The sequence below is a fragment of the Mustela nivalis genome (genome assembly GCF_964662115.1).
Source record: "Mustela nivalis genome assembly, chromosome: 6".
Classification (NCBI taxonomy): Eukaryota; Metazoa; Chordata; class Mammalia; order Carnivora; family Mustelidae; genus Mustela; species Mustela nivalis.
The window spans coordinates 3,507,199-3,520,927 of record NC_139025.1 but is presented as its reverse complement, the minus strand read 5'-3'; the positions used below and the strand labels follow the sequence as shown (position 1 = coordinate 3,520,927).

The following is a 13,729-nucleotide window of genomic DNA, read 5'->3' as shown; positions in this document are numbered from 1 at the left end:
CAGGAAGAGGACACTGGACCAGGAAGAAGGTGAGTTACCTAAAATCACATAAAACTAGCAGCTCTTACTAGAAAGGCAATCCCACAAACAAGCTAGAAGGCATGTACCTCTGCGTAAAGCCCCAGGAAATATCAGACCCTTTACTGCGTATGCAGAAATTAAAGCCACGACACGACAGAAGAGCGTCCAAGTGCCAGGTGTCCTGCGAAAGGGACTGAGTGAACCTCCCCTCGAGCAGGGCAGCCTTCTCTCTGACAACAGCCTCTCTGCGCAGCACCCTGAATGCTCTGACATCTGATGGGGCATCTCACAGGTCAGGGAGGCTCAGGACAGGTGAGACTGTCACAGCCAGAGTTGGGGTGGCTGCGGCTTGGGGACTGCTGGGGAAGCGGTGGGCCCCACCCCAGAGCAATCACCTCCCTGGAAGCCAGTTTCCGTTGACGAGATGGACATGCTGGTCCAGCAGTTAACTAGCCAACAGAGGGAAACGCCAGCACCCGGTTTACTGAGCCAGAGAAACCACCACTGCAGAATGACTGGGATCCGAACAGCGGTCCGAGAGCAGCTGCCGGGCTCTGTGCTCTCCGGCTCCGGCTCGTGCCCGTCCCCTCTGGCAACGCCCGTAGCAGCCCCCGCCGCAGGCACGAACACAATCCCATTCTGCGGCCGAGGAAGTGCAGCCCGAGGCCCAAAGTGCCCCAGCCAACAAGCGACGGAGCAAGGGTCCGAACCCAGGCAATGGGACGCAGGCCCAGAACGGCAAACACGGCCCTCGGTGCCTCACGCAGGAGGAGAGCAGCCACCATGCTGTGGGGCTCGTGTGAGGAGGGGGACCGTCACTCAGGCCCCTGCTCTCCAGAGCACCCGTACCGACAGCCCTCCCACCCAGCCTCCCGAACCACTCCCCTTGGCCTGATCTCATGGCGCTGAGGCACGGCAGCCCACCCATCCAACGGGGGGGGGGGGGGGGGGGTCCTGGGTGATCGGGTCCCCCCTCACCCGCACCCACAACAACTCCTGTTTCATGGAAGGCCTTCAACGGCGCCCACTGAGCTCGTGCCCTCCCTTGTTCACTCACTCGTTCTCGGCCAGGGGCCCCTGGCACCCCCGAGACAACGGGCGCTGGCCACAGAGCTGCCGCTGAGGGGAGGGCCAGAGACCGCACGCAAGTGCGCAGACGGCCCAGCACTTTCAGAGCGCGCTGGGCACGGAAGAAAACGAAAGCACACGGCCTGCAGAGCACAAGGCCGCGGGGAATGCCAGGTGGACATCTGGGGCCCGCACGGCAGGCAGAAGCCGGCCTTGGCATGGGTTGGGGGTCACGTTCCAGACAAAGGGATGTGTGCGAAGGGAAGGATATGGCCAGCTGCGGGGAATGGACAACGGTGACTACGGCTGGAGTGTGAGCATGGGTGGGAGCAAAGCCAGGCCCCACGGGCCACAGCCGGGACCGCACGCCCACTCTGAGCACCGGGGAAGCTGCTGGGAGGTCCTGGGCTACACCGCTGCAATCGGCTGCACTTTATGAGCCTTCTCTGCCTGCCCAAGGAGACTGGAGGACGAGGGCCAAGAGCAGGGCAGGAGAGGAACTGGGGGGCTGTGACGCAGCTGGTCCAGGCAGGAGGTGAGGGTGACGGGCGCTGGGGGGGCAGGGGGGCACAGAGAGGCTGGACCAGGAATCGTGGGTATCTGCAGGCAAAGCCCAGAGCGCCCGTGGACAGACACACCCGGGGAGAGGGGGCAGGGGAACAAACAGCCAGACTGTGCAGACCCTAAAGAAAACATGAAGCGGCATATCTGGCCAAATGTCAGGGCTTTCCAGGTCTGCTGGGAAAAATAAAAAGAAAACAAGGACGTAGTACAGCAGGGCTAAACAGGACGGACAGGCTCTCGCGAAACTACTCTGTAAGAAAAGTCAACTCTAGGAGCTTCTAAGGTGGACACACAGAACCTGATTTTTGGAGTAAGAACCAGACCGATTACTTTCTCTGTCGTGTAACACAGGATTCTAAGTCAGTAAAAGGCAACGCCCTCTTGGTTACTGGTGAAACAGGTTTAATTTTTATGACAGGCGAGTTTAGATGGCTACAGCAGAAATTATAACATGAACCGGCTCGGCAGGGCAGCCCAGCCCGGCCCACCCCACGAGGTTGCGGACTGCCACTGTCCCAGTGAGCAGGAACCTGTTGGAAAGTACCACTCGGGGGCAGCAGAGACAGCGGCCAGACCCTGATCCACCGACCCAACAAGAGGACCCAGGAAAGGCCCAGAGTCCCTGCTCTTTCTCCCTAACTGTCCCTGGACTTCTGTTTGTGCAACTCCACACACTCCAGAAGATGGCTTCTTGGCTGGGATTCCTAGCAGACTGCCCGCGGTCAAAATAAGCCCAGACTGCGACACCCCACACTGATGTCGGGGAGAGGCGCTGCCCCACTTCTGCACACACAGCCCCACGCTGCCCAGACCGCTCAGAGGCTTCACCACGTCGGAAACGGGCTGGAGCTGGTCCCTCCCAGCGGCGGCCTATGTGCAGAGGACTCCAGGGCATCAGGACTCTGCGGTCTGCGGGAAGGGCCCTGAACACCACTTCCTGCCACAGGCCCGGGCTGCGGTCCCTGCTCAGCCCCCTCATCTGAGCGACAACTCTGGGCACATGACTTCATCCCTTCCTGCTCCCGACACCCGATTTAAAAAGTGATGACAACCCTGAATGCCTAAGCCCTGGAATCCTTGGAAGGACATACGGAGGTGACCCACACGCCTCTGCTCAGTAAACACAATGGCCCCCTCTGTAGAAGCAAGTGTATACATTTTAAATTCTTTTAGAGACGGAGCACAAGCATGTGAGTGAGCAGAGGGGATGGGCGGGGGAGGGGCAGAGGCAGAGGGATTAAATCCCAAGCGGAGCCCGACATGGGGCCCCACCTCAAATGACTGACCCACCCAGGTGCCCCTATTTAAAATTCTGAATGAAGAGCATAATAAACCCTTTTACCTAATTCGGACCGTTCAGATCGAAGGGAGCTCTCTGATGTCTGAAAGAGGCGGTTCTCCGATGAATAAGCGTGCTCCAGGAAACGGAGCACGCTAGCAGGGACGCGCTCAGGGAGACAGGTCTCTGCCCTGGGGCTGTGCTGACCCCTGAACCCCTCGGCCATCGCCGGAGCTGCGCAGGCCAGAGGAGCGAGGCAGAGACCAGCTTCTCCGAGGTCTGTCCTCACCGGACACCCGGAGCTCCATATACAAACTTTGGCTTTAGGCGAACCTAGAGTCCCTCTTGGAGTTCACAGGGCCTGAGACCCCAGGTTTGGTTTCCCTCCACTCTGAGCCGCTGTGTCTGCGTCCCCACGTGTTCACGACCAGGCACATGTGCAAACCATGCGGCAGACTGGTCACCACTGAAAGTAAGCCCAGCTCAGGGCAGAAGAAACGGCTGCCACAATCCCCCCAAGCCCATGTCAGAAAGCCTCGGAGCACCCGGCTCAGAGTCCTGGACCTGCCGCCAAGCAGCAGAGGCAGCAGCGGCCGCTCGGCATCCAGGGCTGAGCCCTGCAACTCGCTCCCGTCCTCACACGTAACTCCAGACACTCAAGATGGAAAACACTGGACACCCCCAGCTTATTTAAATGGAACAGCACCAGTGACCCAACTAATCAGGTTAGCTAATGATCAGGAAAACAAAATATACACGCTCACTAGCCTATTTTTAAAAATGCCACCTGATCACTACATTACAACAAGCCCCTAAGTCTTCTCTCGTCGAATATGCAGTGAAACAGTGTCAACTCCACGCCGTGGGACCCCTTTTTCAGTCCCAGCAGGGAGGAATCCACAAGCCGCAGCCACGCGCCATCTGAGCGCCTCAGCCCCGGGACCCACTCGTACCAGGTAATTCTCGTCCTGGAAGGCGTAGTGCAGCGTTGTGATCCACTGGCAGTCCCCGTTCACCAGCACGTCCCGTTCTTCTCGGAAACAGGCCGTCTGTAAGGAATCAGGGACAGTCGGTCTATGTGCATCTGAGCAGCACAGTCCCCAGCAGAGGGGACCCTGCCGTGGCCCGGCTCTGGAGACGGTGAAGGACGCTGCCCCCCCCCCCGCGCCCTCACCTGGAAACTCCCCGAGGCAGCTCCCACCTACTCCTCTGTCTTTCTTCAGCCCCACGGGCCAAGAGCCCGATCGGATCCAGGCTCTTCCCTGCTCCTGCCCACACCAAGGATCGGTGAGAACTCCTTCCTCACAATGGGCCTGTGCCCTCCCTTCCCCCCACGGGCTCAATGCTCCAGCCAGCACAGAACAGTCCACTGGGCTTGAGGGTGGAGGCTGGCCCATGCCACGCAGCAATGCCTGACCTCTCCTGACCAGGCCAGCTTCGCCCTGATGGCCTACGGTGCGGCCACCCCGTGTGTGACTCTGTCACAGACCGCACACACCTGCTTCCTGACTTGAGCCGTGCAAGGGCATTCACTTCTAGAATGCTGGTGCACACGACCGTCACAGGACGCTCTGAGCACAGAACATTTCGACTCCTTATATTTGAACTTGAAAAGCTTCACAAAAATGAGAGTGGCACCAACAAAGGCCCTGCTCTGGCAGGCACGGGGGATTCTACCTGTGCTCTCCGGAGACTCACAGTGGCCTGGAGAACTTTCCTCCTCCAAGTTTTCTGCTCTAAAGTTGGTGATGCGTCCACCAACCAAGTTTTTCTTTCAAGAAGAAATGACTGAAGTAGATGAGCCTCAATTCTACTAATTAAAAGCAGTGAAAGTGGGCGCCTGGGTGGCTCAGTGGGTTAAGCCGCTGCCTTCGGCTCAGGTCATGGTCTCAGGGTCCTGGGATTGAGTCCCGCATCGGGCTCTCTGCTCGGCAGGGAGCCTGCTTCCACCTCTCTCTCTCTCTGCCTGCCTCTCTGCCTACTTGTGATCTCTCTCTGTCAAATAAATAAATAAAATCTTTAAAAAAAAAATAAAAGCAGTGAAAGTAACTTCAGTTGGGCAGCGGTCAGCTTACAATGTCCAGATGTGCAGAGACCAGAGGTCCCAGAGCCCCTGTGGCCGTTTGGCCGGTGGCCACCGAGACCACAGTCGGTCTATGTGCATCTGAGCAGCACAGTCCCCAGCATGGGGGGGACAGCCACATGACGGTATGGGGCAGCCACAAGACGCTCCGTGGTCCCGAGCACCTGCCGACCTACATTTAGAAAGAAAGCCATCCTGACACCGTGGACCAGCACTGGGACCCGCAGTTAGGAAAGACACGTATTGTTCAGCAGTTTTGTTTTTCTTTTGAGAGAAAACTATCAGAACTTCTTTTTTATGAGCCAAAAAGATGAGCTGAAAGCCCAGCACGATTCACAAGTTATGAATTAACGCGGTTTTGCAGCTTCTCTACACTGCCTCCTCTTGCTGACTCCCCACTTTTAAAGATCTTTACAATATAAAATTTAATGTTCAAAATAAGATTACTAAGAATGAAAAGATAAATTACGTCAACCTGCATTTTGTATCAATATTATGTTTTTATACGTATCTCACACACACCCCCATGACATATATGCTGAGATAATCGTCAAAATTATCATCATAAATCATATATAATCATAATTCTGGGACTTTTCAGAGTATACCAATTAGACAGGATCTCTGTAACCAGATTTAAATTTCAAAATGCCATAATTTTAAAATGTACTCACCATGACATTTGGGTAAATACTAACTCGTATGATAAGGTGAGAATCCCCTCCCTAATCTTGAGACTTCTCACTCTTATCAAAATATAAACTCGAATGAATTTGCTACTAGCATTTATTCCCCCAAACACTCCTTCTTTCCCCAGACTTCTACATAACACAAGCCACTCGCGCCTCCCAAAGAGCAACAGCCCTGGGACGACCAGAGGACAAGTGGCACCGCGAAGAGGGCTGCTGGGGCCCAGGACGAGGAAGACGTCTGGAGCTCAGGGATCCGCGCCAACGATGATGCGTCCACCAAGCAGCTCAGGGTGTGAAGCCTCGTGCCGGGCGCGTGGCAGGAAGCAGGGCAAGCCGTAAAGGACAGACACGATGAACTTGGACGCCATGTGAGAAGGCCCACCACCGAGTTCATGACAGCCGGAGCTCAGGAGAGCGATCCGACCAGAACAAACATTGGTGCTGCCATCTGCCCAAAGGGGTAGCATCACCCCAGGTAGGAACTGCAGAACAGAGGAGGAAGGGCCCCCTAGAATTACAACGAGGGTTCAGAGTGACAGGATGAGGGAGGCCAGAAACCAGGAAAGGAGTTTCCGGAGGCGGCGGCGGCCAATCCTAGGGGTGTGCAGTCCTGGAGTGAGCTTGCTTCACAGCTGGGACACAGCAGGGGTGGCACAGATGGTGGGTGGGGGGCAGGCGAGGCAGACCCCAGCCCCAGGCATGCCGAGGGCACTGGGCCTGGACAGTCCAGCGACAGGACACAGGGTAAGGATGCTCAGGTCCCGATGCGAAGCGGAGGAGCACAGAGGAGGGCCGGGGAAGGCAGCCTGGGGGTGCGTCTGGACGGCACCAGAGGAATCTGTCGGGGCCGGGAGCGTGAAACAGGCACCCCAGACAGGACGCCGAACTCAGGAAAAATACATCGGAAACTGCCAAGCGGTCACCATCCACTTCTACTTATGATCTCGTCCTCCTTCTAGGAGGGAGTATTAAAGACATCTCTGTCCTGAAGTAGGCTCCGAATTCAACAATGCCTTTTGTGCAGGAAGCCAACCTGGGATAAATGCCTACGGTTCCCTCGAAGGCTTTAATCCGCCCTCTCCGCGACCAGCCCTGCAGGGGAGGAGCCCTGCAAGGCAGCGGAAAGCAGGGCAGGACGGAGCACGCGCCAGGACAAGGCTGGCCTTGCGGCGACAAAAAGCAGTTTGCTGGGACTGAGGAGGGAAGCCCGGACCCAGAGGGCACAGAAACCCGTCCGCATGCGCACGGGTCACCCCTGCACTCACCTCCGCCCTTTTCAGCATCTCCCACTTGTTGAGGATTTTCATGGCGTAGATCCGCTCGGTGTTCTTCATCCTGACAACGGCGACCTGGAACATGAGCAGGCGCGTGACAAAAATGTAGTTAATGGAACAAAAGCCAGCACGTTTTCACGGAACTACAGTGCAATCTTCATTGCCTAGGGGAAATGAAACACTGGAGAATGAGCTGCTGAGGAAGAGAAGTTTTTTATGTAAACAAAGATTTGCCCTTTTAACCATCAAGACCTGACCTCAGCACCTGGCACCCCACGCGCTCGGTTCACAACCCTCCCACAGCGAGCAATGGGCAACGGAGTGGGGGCGGCGGGTGGAGGGGTCTTTGGCGCATGCCTAGGATTTTCATCAGAAAAACTTTTTTTTTTTCTTAAAGATTTTACTTATTTATTTGCCAGAGAGAGAGCGAGCGAGCGAGAGCAGGCACAGGCAGGCTGAGTGGCAGCAGAGGCAGAGGGGGAAGCAGGCTCCCCGCCGAGCAAGGAGCCCAATGCGGGACTCGATCCCAGGATGCTGGGATCATGACCTGAGCCGAAGGCAGACTCAACCAACTCAGCCACCCAGGCGCCCCTCATCAGAAAATTTTAAAAATCTACTCGCTGCTCCCCAGCCTTGTTCCCTGTGCCTGAGGGCTCTGTCCCCACGGCCTCCCCATCTGCCCCGCCGATAATCTCTCAGACATCAGTCTTCGCAGTATTTTTCTGGATCTCTCCCCCAACGCAAGGGAAAAGCAAAAATCAACTACTAAGACTACATCAAACCATAAAGCTTCTGCCCCATGAAGGAAGCCATCAACAAAGCAAAAAGGCAGCCTACTGAATGGGAGAAGGGATCTGCAAATGATACATGCCGTAAGGGGCCAATACCTAAAATACGTAACAAACATACACAACTTGATAGAAAAAAATGAAACAATCCAATTTAAAGAATAGGCAGAAAACCTGAGGGAATTCTCCAAGGAAGACATCCAGACGGCCAACAGACACACAACAAGACGCCCTGTGTCACTCATCATCAGGGAAGCGCCAATCGGAACTACAATGAGATACCACCTCGCACCTGTCAGAACACTTCTACCAAAAAGACAAGAAAAAATAAGTGCCAGCGAAGATGTGGAGAAACGGGAAGCCTCGAGCACTGTTCGTGGGAACACAAACTGCCGTAGCCACTCTGGAAAACAGTCTGAAGGTTCCTCAAAACAAAAAATTAAAAAAGAACTACCATTCGATCCAGGGGTTCCACTTCCGGGTATTTGTCCAGAGGAAACAAAAACACTGATTCTGAGAGACAGAAGCACTCCTATGGCTACTGTAGCACTGGTTTCAACAGCCAAGATCTGGAAACAACTGAAGCGTCCGACGACAGATGGACAGACGGATGGAGAAGGGACAGCACACACACACTGGAGTATCACTCAGGCAGAAAAAATATGAAATCCTGCATTTGCGACAACACGGATGGGGCCGGGAGTACTATGGTAAGTGCGGTCAGTCCGTCAGACAAGTACCATGTGACTTCCCTTATGTGTACAGTCTCAGAAACAGAACAAAAACAGAAACAGACTCACGGATGCAGAGAACGATCTGGTGGCTGCCAGATGGGTGAACCGGGGAAAAACACAGCATAGTATTTACTACAGAAGTGGTCTAACTGGGAAAAATGGTGGAGTTGATAACTTCTGAGGGAAGTAATGAAATTCTCAAGATTACAAGCCCCAGGAACAATCCAGATCCTGCTGAAGAGGAGATGCAGGACACTGAACTCTCACTAGATGCTTTTTCTGTAGAAAGGTCCTCGGAGCACAGGCTCTGACCAGGAAACACACCGAGGCCTCTGATAAATACCCAAATAAACAGTTTGTAAAAATCCCGTTTAGTTTACCCGAAGCTGCTTCTTGGCCCAAAACTCAGTGTTAATTGCGTCAACGAGGGGATGATGATGCTACACGCAGCTCCAAAGTCAGACACTTCCGGGAGGAAATACTAACAGAAGTGACTTACCGAAACCCTGAAAAATGATCCGGGGACATGACAGGCAAGTGATGCCTGCTGCCAGCCCAGGCCCAGTCTGGAGGGACCAGAAAGCATGCCAGGAAGGTCCTGGTGTGAGACAGTAGGCCAGACAACGAGTACTCTGACTGAAAATCCACATTTATGAACCCTGACTTTCTGAAAGACTGTCTCCAATGAGAAAACGGTCTCTGAAGCACCAGAGGAAAGCACCTTGCTTGACACAGGCAACCCCTTCTCAGTCCTTCAGGAAAAATCACACACAGACGCATGGGGGGCCGGGGAGGGGAGCACTGACAGGATAAAGCCAATGAGCTACACTGTTAAGAGAGAAAAGGCACCTGGGGAAAGGGGCGAGGTGACTGAGCTCTGACCCATTTTATTCATGCACCTGTTCTGTTAGTTTGAAACTGTTTCTAAACAAAGCTAAAGCTTTCTTTCTTTTTTTTAAAAGATTATTTATTTATTTATTTGACAGAGATCACAAGTAGGAGAGAAGCAGGCAGAGAGAGAGGAGGAAGCAGGCTCCTCGATGCGGGGCTCGATCCCAGGACCCCGGGACCATGACCTGAGCCGCGAAGGCAGAGGCTTTAACTCACTGAGCCACCCAGGCGCCCCTAAAGCTTTGTTTCTTTTTAAAAAGTCATTCCGGGAGTAAGAGACAGCAGGGCCAAGTGGTTGGGCCTGGGGCTTTGAGTCAGGCAGGCAGGACTCAAGTCCAGCTCCAGCACAAGCCATCCTGGGCCCATGGGCCTCGATCTGTCATCTTCCTGATGGGGTGGTGCGCAGGCGGGGTCTAGAAGGGGTCAGTGCTCCCACACTGATGAAAGCACCTCCCAGACCAGCCATCCCCATGATCCCAAAAGTGTTTACAAAGCTACTATGCTTAAGAAAAAGGGCAATGCCCCCAATATTCCCAATCTTATATACAGAATCATCCAGAAGTGTTCCCCTCAACTCTGTGTGTATGTGTGTGTGGGGGGGGGAGTCGTGTGTGCGTGCAGTTCTGAGCTGTGATTTTCATACATTCCTGCCAAGGGGTGTAGAGTTCTGGACTGTCCATGTTCTCTCTGGGAGGGGGCTCCGGAGCAGCACGCCCCAAGGCCTCAGTGCTATGGGTCTATATACCTGGGCTCCAATGCAGACCCCCACAGACACTCACCCTCCCCTGGCATGTCATGAGGAAAAAAGAATTCAGTTAGAACCATGTTTCTCTGTGTGTGTTCTTCATACAGGCGATCCCAACACTGACAGAGACCTCATTTCTGGGATCTGCTCAGTGTCACTGAAATCGGGCACACACTTCAGGTACGTGATGACACGAATATCTCAGGCAGGCAACGGCAATGATGCCTCGTTACCACAGAGGGCCATGTAATGGCAGGACTGTTAAGAATCCAAACTTCTAGGGCCGCCTGTGTGGCTCAGAGGGTTAAAGCCTCTGCCTTCGGCTTAGGTCTAGGACCTGGGATCGAGCCCCGCCATCGGGCTCTCTCCTTGGCGGGGAGCCTGCTTCCTCCTCTCTCTCTCTGCCTGCCCCTCTGCCTACTTGTGATCTCTCTCTGCCGAATAAATACATAAACTCTTAAAAAAAAGACAGAATCCAAACTTCGAGTCATGGCAGGGGAGGCAGGACCAGCAAGCGTGTGCAGGGAGCCCAGACAGGACGCAGAATGGCTGGGTGGCTGGCGAAGCCGGGCGAGGGAGCCCTTGCGGACAGCCCAGGTCAGGGCCCGGGGAGGGGTGGGGGGGCACAGGGGTGGGGGAGGGCCTCACAGGCTGCTAAAGCCTGGACACAGAGCCAAAGGAAGGCAGAGAACCCGAGGACTTCTGCAAAGGCCCAGACAAGGACGGGTTTCTCTTAGCTTAGGAGGAACTTAAAAAGTGATACAGGCCACATTCTCTGAAACTCCGAAAGCTGAGTTTTGCATTAAACCTCTGGCAGCGGAGAGCACTTGCACTAAACGTAACCTGCTCAGGCACAAGGCTGTTGCCTCCCATTCTTTCATCTTGCCTCTCCGGCCCTGAGGCATCTTCTTGACCGTCCAGATCCCTCCGCTAGGCCCGTAACCACGGATCTCTGGGAGGGCCTGGGCCTTGCTCGTATCTGCGCCCAGAGCCTGGCGCAGGTCCTAGTACAAGGAAGTCCGTCAGCAAAAGTACGCGCTGCCCCGAGCCAAGCTTGGTTCCAGAAGGCCTTCTTCCTCTCCTCACAGATCAGCCGCCCAACCAGACCTCACATCATCACATAACCCACCCAACTCAGAGATGTGTTATTTCTTCTAAAATCTTTTTTTTTTTTTTAAGATTTTATGTATTTATTTGACAGAGACCATGAGAAAGGGAACACAAGCAGGGGTAGTGGGAGAGGGAGAAGCAGGCTCCCCGCTGAGCAGGGACCCAAAGTGTGACCTGATCCCAAGACCCTGGGATCGTGACCTGAGCCAAAGTCAGAACCCTGACAAGTGAGCCACCCAGGCATCCCTGTGTTATTTCTGAGCGGAACTCTCTCTTTGCCCTGTGGCACTGCTGCCTCTCTGCCCACCCCCACCTCCGTGAGACACCCTCCGAGGGACGGGCCCAGGCGGGGGGACACAGAGAAAGGTGTGAGGACTTGGGGCTGGGGTCCAAACTGAGGCCAGAGCAGTGTCCAAGGGAGAAGCCAGGGCACGACACCCAGTTGTCCACACTCGCTGGGGCAGGCCAGGCTTTCTCCCTGGACTCTATGAAGCATTTCTGGAGAAGTACCGCCTTTCTCTATGTTCTACCGAAGCAGACACGGGAGGGGTACCATCGGCCACTTGCAGGAGAATTGTCAGAAACACTGACATGTGTTCTCAGACAGAGGACTGGCCTTGTTTCAGCTCAGCAGGCAGAGGAGAAGCATCCGAGCACAGGGGCCACCAAGTGAATGCATGGCTTTGCTCTCGTCCTCGGCACCCAACGGAAAACGCAAGCCAGGCACAACAAAGCCCACGACGTGCTGATGGCACCGCGGAGTCATGGCAGGGCTCGTGGTCAGGCAGAGCACGTCTGCTGCAGTGCGACAGCATGTCACCGCTGGCTTTCTCCTCAGAACTGCACAACCCCCCACCCCCCGCTTCCCCAGCCCCAGAGGGCTGAAGGCAAAGTCTGAGCGGGGGGTCCATTCATTCATTTCCGTGTTTAAGAGGTGCATGGGCCGTAAAACCACCTGCCCCTGTTCTACAACAGGGACCTGAGCCTCAGGCCCAATGGGGGCCCGACGCCAAGGACGGTGCCCGGGGCAGAGGCCACGGCCCCCGGGCACTGGCTGTCCGGCCCAGGGCAGCGAGGCCAGCACTCCTGAGGGGAGCGGGGACTGGCAGGGCCCCGTGGCAGACCCCTCCCCAGCACAGGGGGCCCCAGCACCCACGGCAGGCGAGCCACCCAAGAGGAGAACGGCTGTGGTTCTGCCCTCCCTGCACTCTGCGGAAAATTTTTCAATTAACAAATGGATTTTTAATAGACTTGTCTCAAAGCAGCAGGATTCAGGGCAACTCACCTGTCACGGGGTTCCACTGCTCTTCCTCGTTGCATTAAGTGCTCTCCGAAATCCCAGCAGTGACCCCCCCAGTCCCGGTCAGCGCGCTGGATCCCAAAACTGCTGGATGGGGCCTGCTTTGACCATGAGGCAAAGCCAGCACAGTAAAGCTTATCTTACCTCTCCGAAAGCCCCTCTTCCGATCACTTTAATGATTTCGAAGTCTTCTCGATGAAGCTGCATCTCCTTCACCAGTTGTGTAAATGGTTTAGCTACAAATTTAAAAAAGCGAAATCAACAATTTACTCAGGAGTTGAGACTACATAAAAATTCAGCTGACTGAGGCATTCTACTAAATTATACAGCTTTCTTAGGAAAAACGTTTATTTTTTAGATGTTTAATAGCTGGCAAGTTTCGGGAAGCCCGTGTTTATGCTCAATGTGGGTGCACTTCCTGCTCTGTTGTCCACGAAAAGCACTGCTAAAGCTGGGACGGACCTCGCTGGGCAAGCAACTGGTGGGCACGCTCCCAGCCGGCCGGCAGCGAGAGCCCGCCACACCACAAGGAGCCAGCCAACCTCCAGGTAAGCGAGCGCCACGCTCCATCTGTCAGCTCCATGGGGCCACGGGGCCGCTGTGGGGACAAGAGACATTCTCCAAGAATGGCAGTGACCTTTCCAGTGCAGGCAGTGCTCCTGGACATCGTGACCATCCTCGCTAATCGCAAGGAGCCTCGAACAGTGACCTTGGTAAGAAATGGGGCGAAGCGGCTTCCCCGGCACCCAAGTGTTCCGCATTCCAGGGAGGAGGAAGCTGAGGCAGGTTTCTGCGGACAGTGCACTGGGCTGAACAGTGTCGTGTCTCCCCCACCCCTGCTCCACCCAATCCAGAGTGTCCACCCAGAACCTGGGAATGTGGCCTTATTTGGAAATGGGCTGTTTGCACATTAAGGTGGGGTCACAAACAGGAATGAGATGGGCCCTAAATCCAACAGGATTGAGTCCTCACTAAAGAGAGGGAATGCGGACACAGAGGGAAAAAGCCACAAGAAGACAGAGGCATGGATTGGCGCAATCAGTTGCGAGCCACGGAACGCAGCCTCCACCAGAAGCTGGAAGGGAAGGGGTGTCTTCCCTGCGGCCTCCAGGGGGAGCAGAGCCCTGCTCACACCCTGACTTTGGACTTCTGGCCTCGGGAACTGTGAGAGGGGATGTCT

General features: G+C 55.0%; 1 protein-coding gene across 2 annotated transcripts in view; it reads right to left on the bottom strand.

Annotated features, from left to right (window-relative positions):
- Positions 1-13,729, bottom strand: part of CDC42BPB (CDC42 binding protein kinase beta) — a 98,334-nt gene that overhangs the window by 45,756 nt on the left and 38,849 nt on the right. For both annotated transcript variants that reach the window (XR_014313467.1, XM_082737411.1), the window contains exons 2-4: positions 12,694-12,785; positions 6,973-7,056; positions 3,886-3,981 (exon numbers count right to left, since the gene is read on the bottom strand). Coding sequence is in view for 1 of the 2 variants with exons in the window: in XM_082737411.1 (XP_082593537.1) it covers positions 3,886-3,981; positions 6,973-7,056; positions 12,694-12,785 (272 nt within the window). In the remaining variant the exon portion in view is untranslated. The remainder of the gene's footprint in view (positions 1-3,885; positions 3,982-6,972; positions 7,057-12,693; positions 12,786-13,729) is intronic.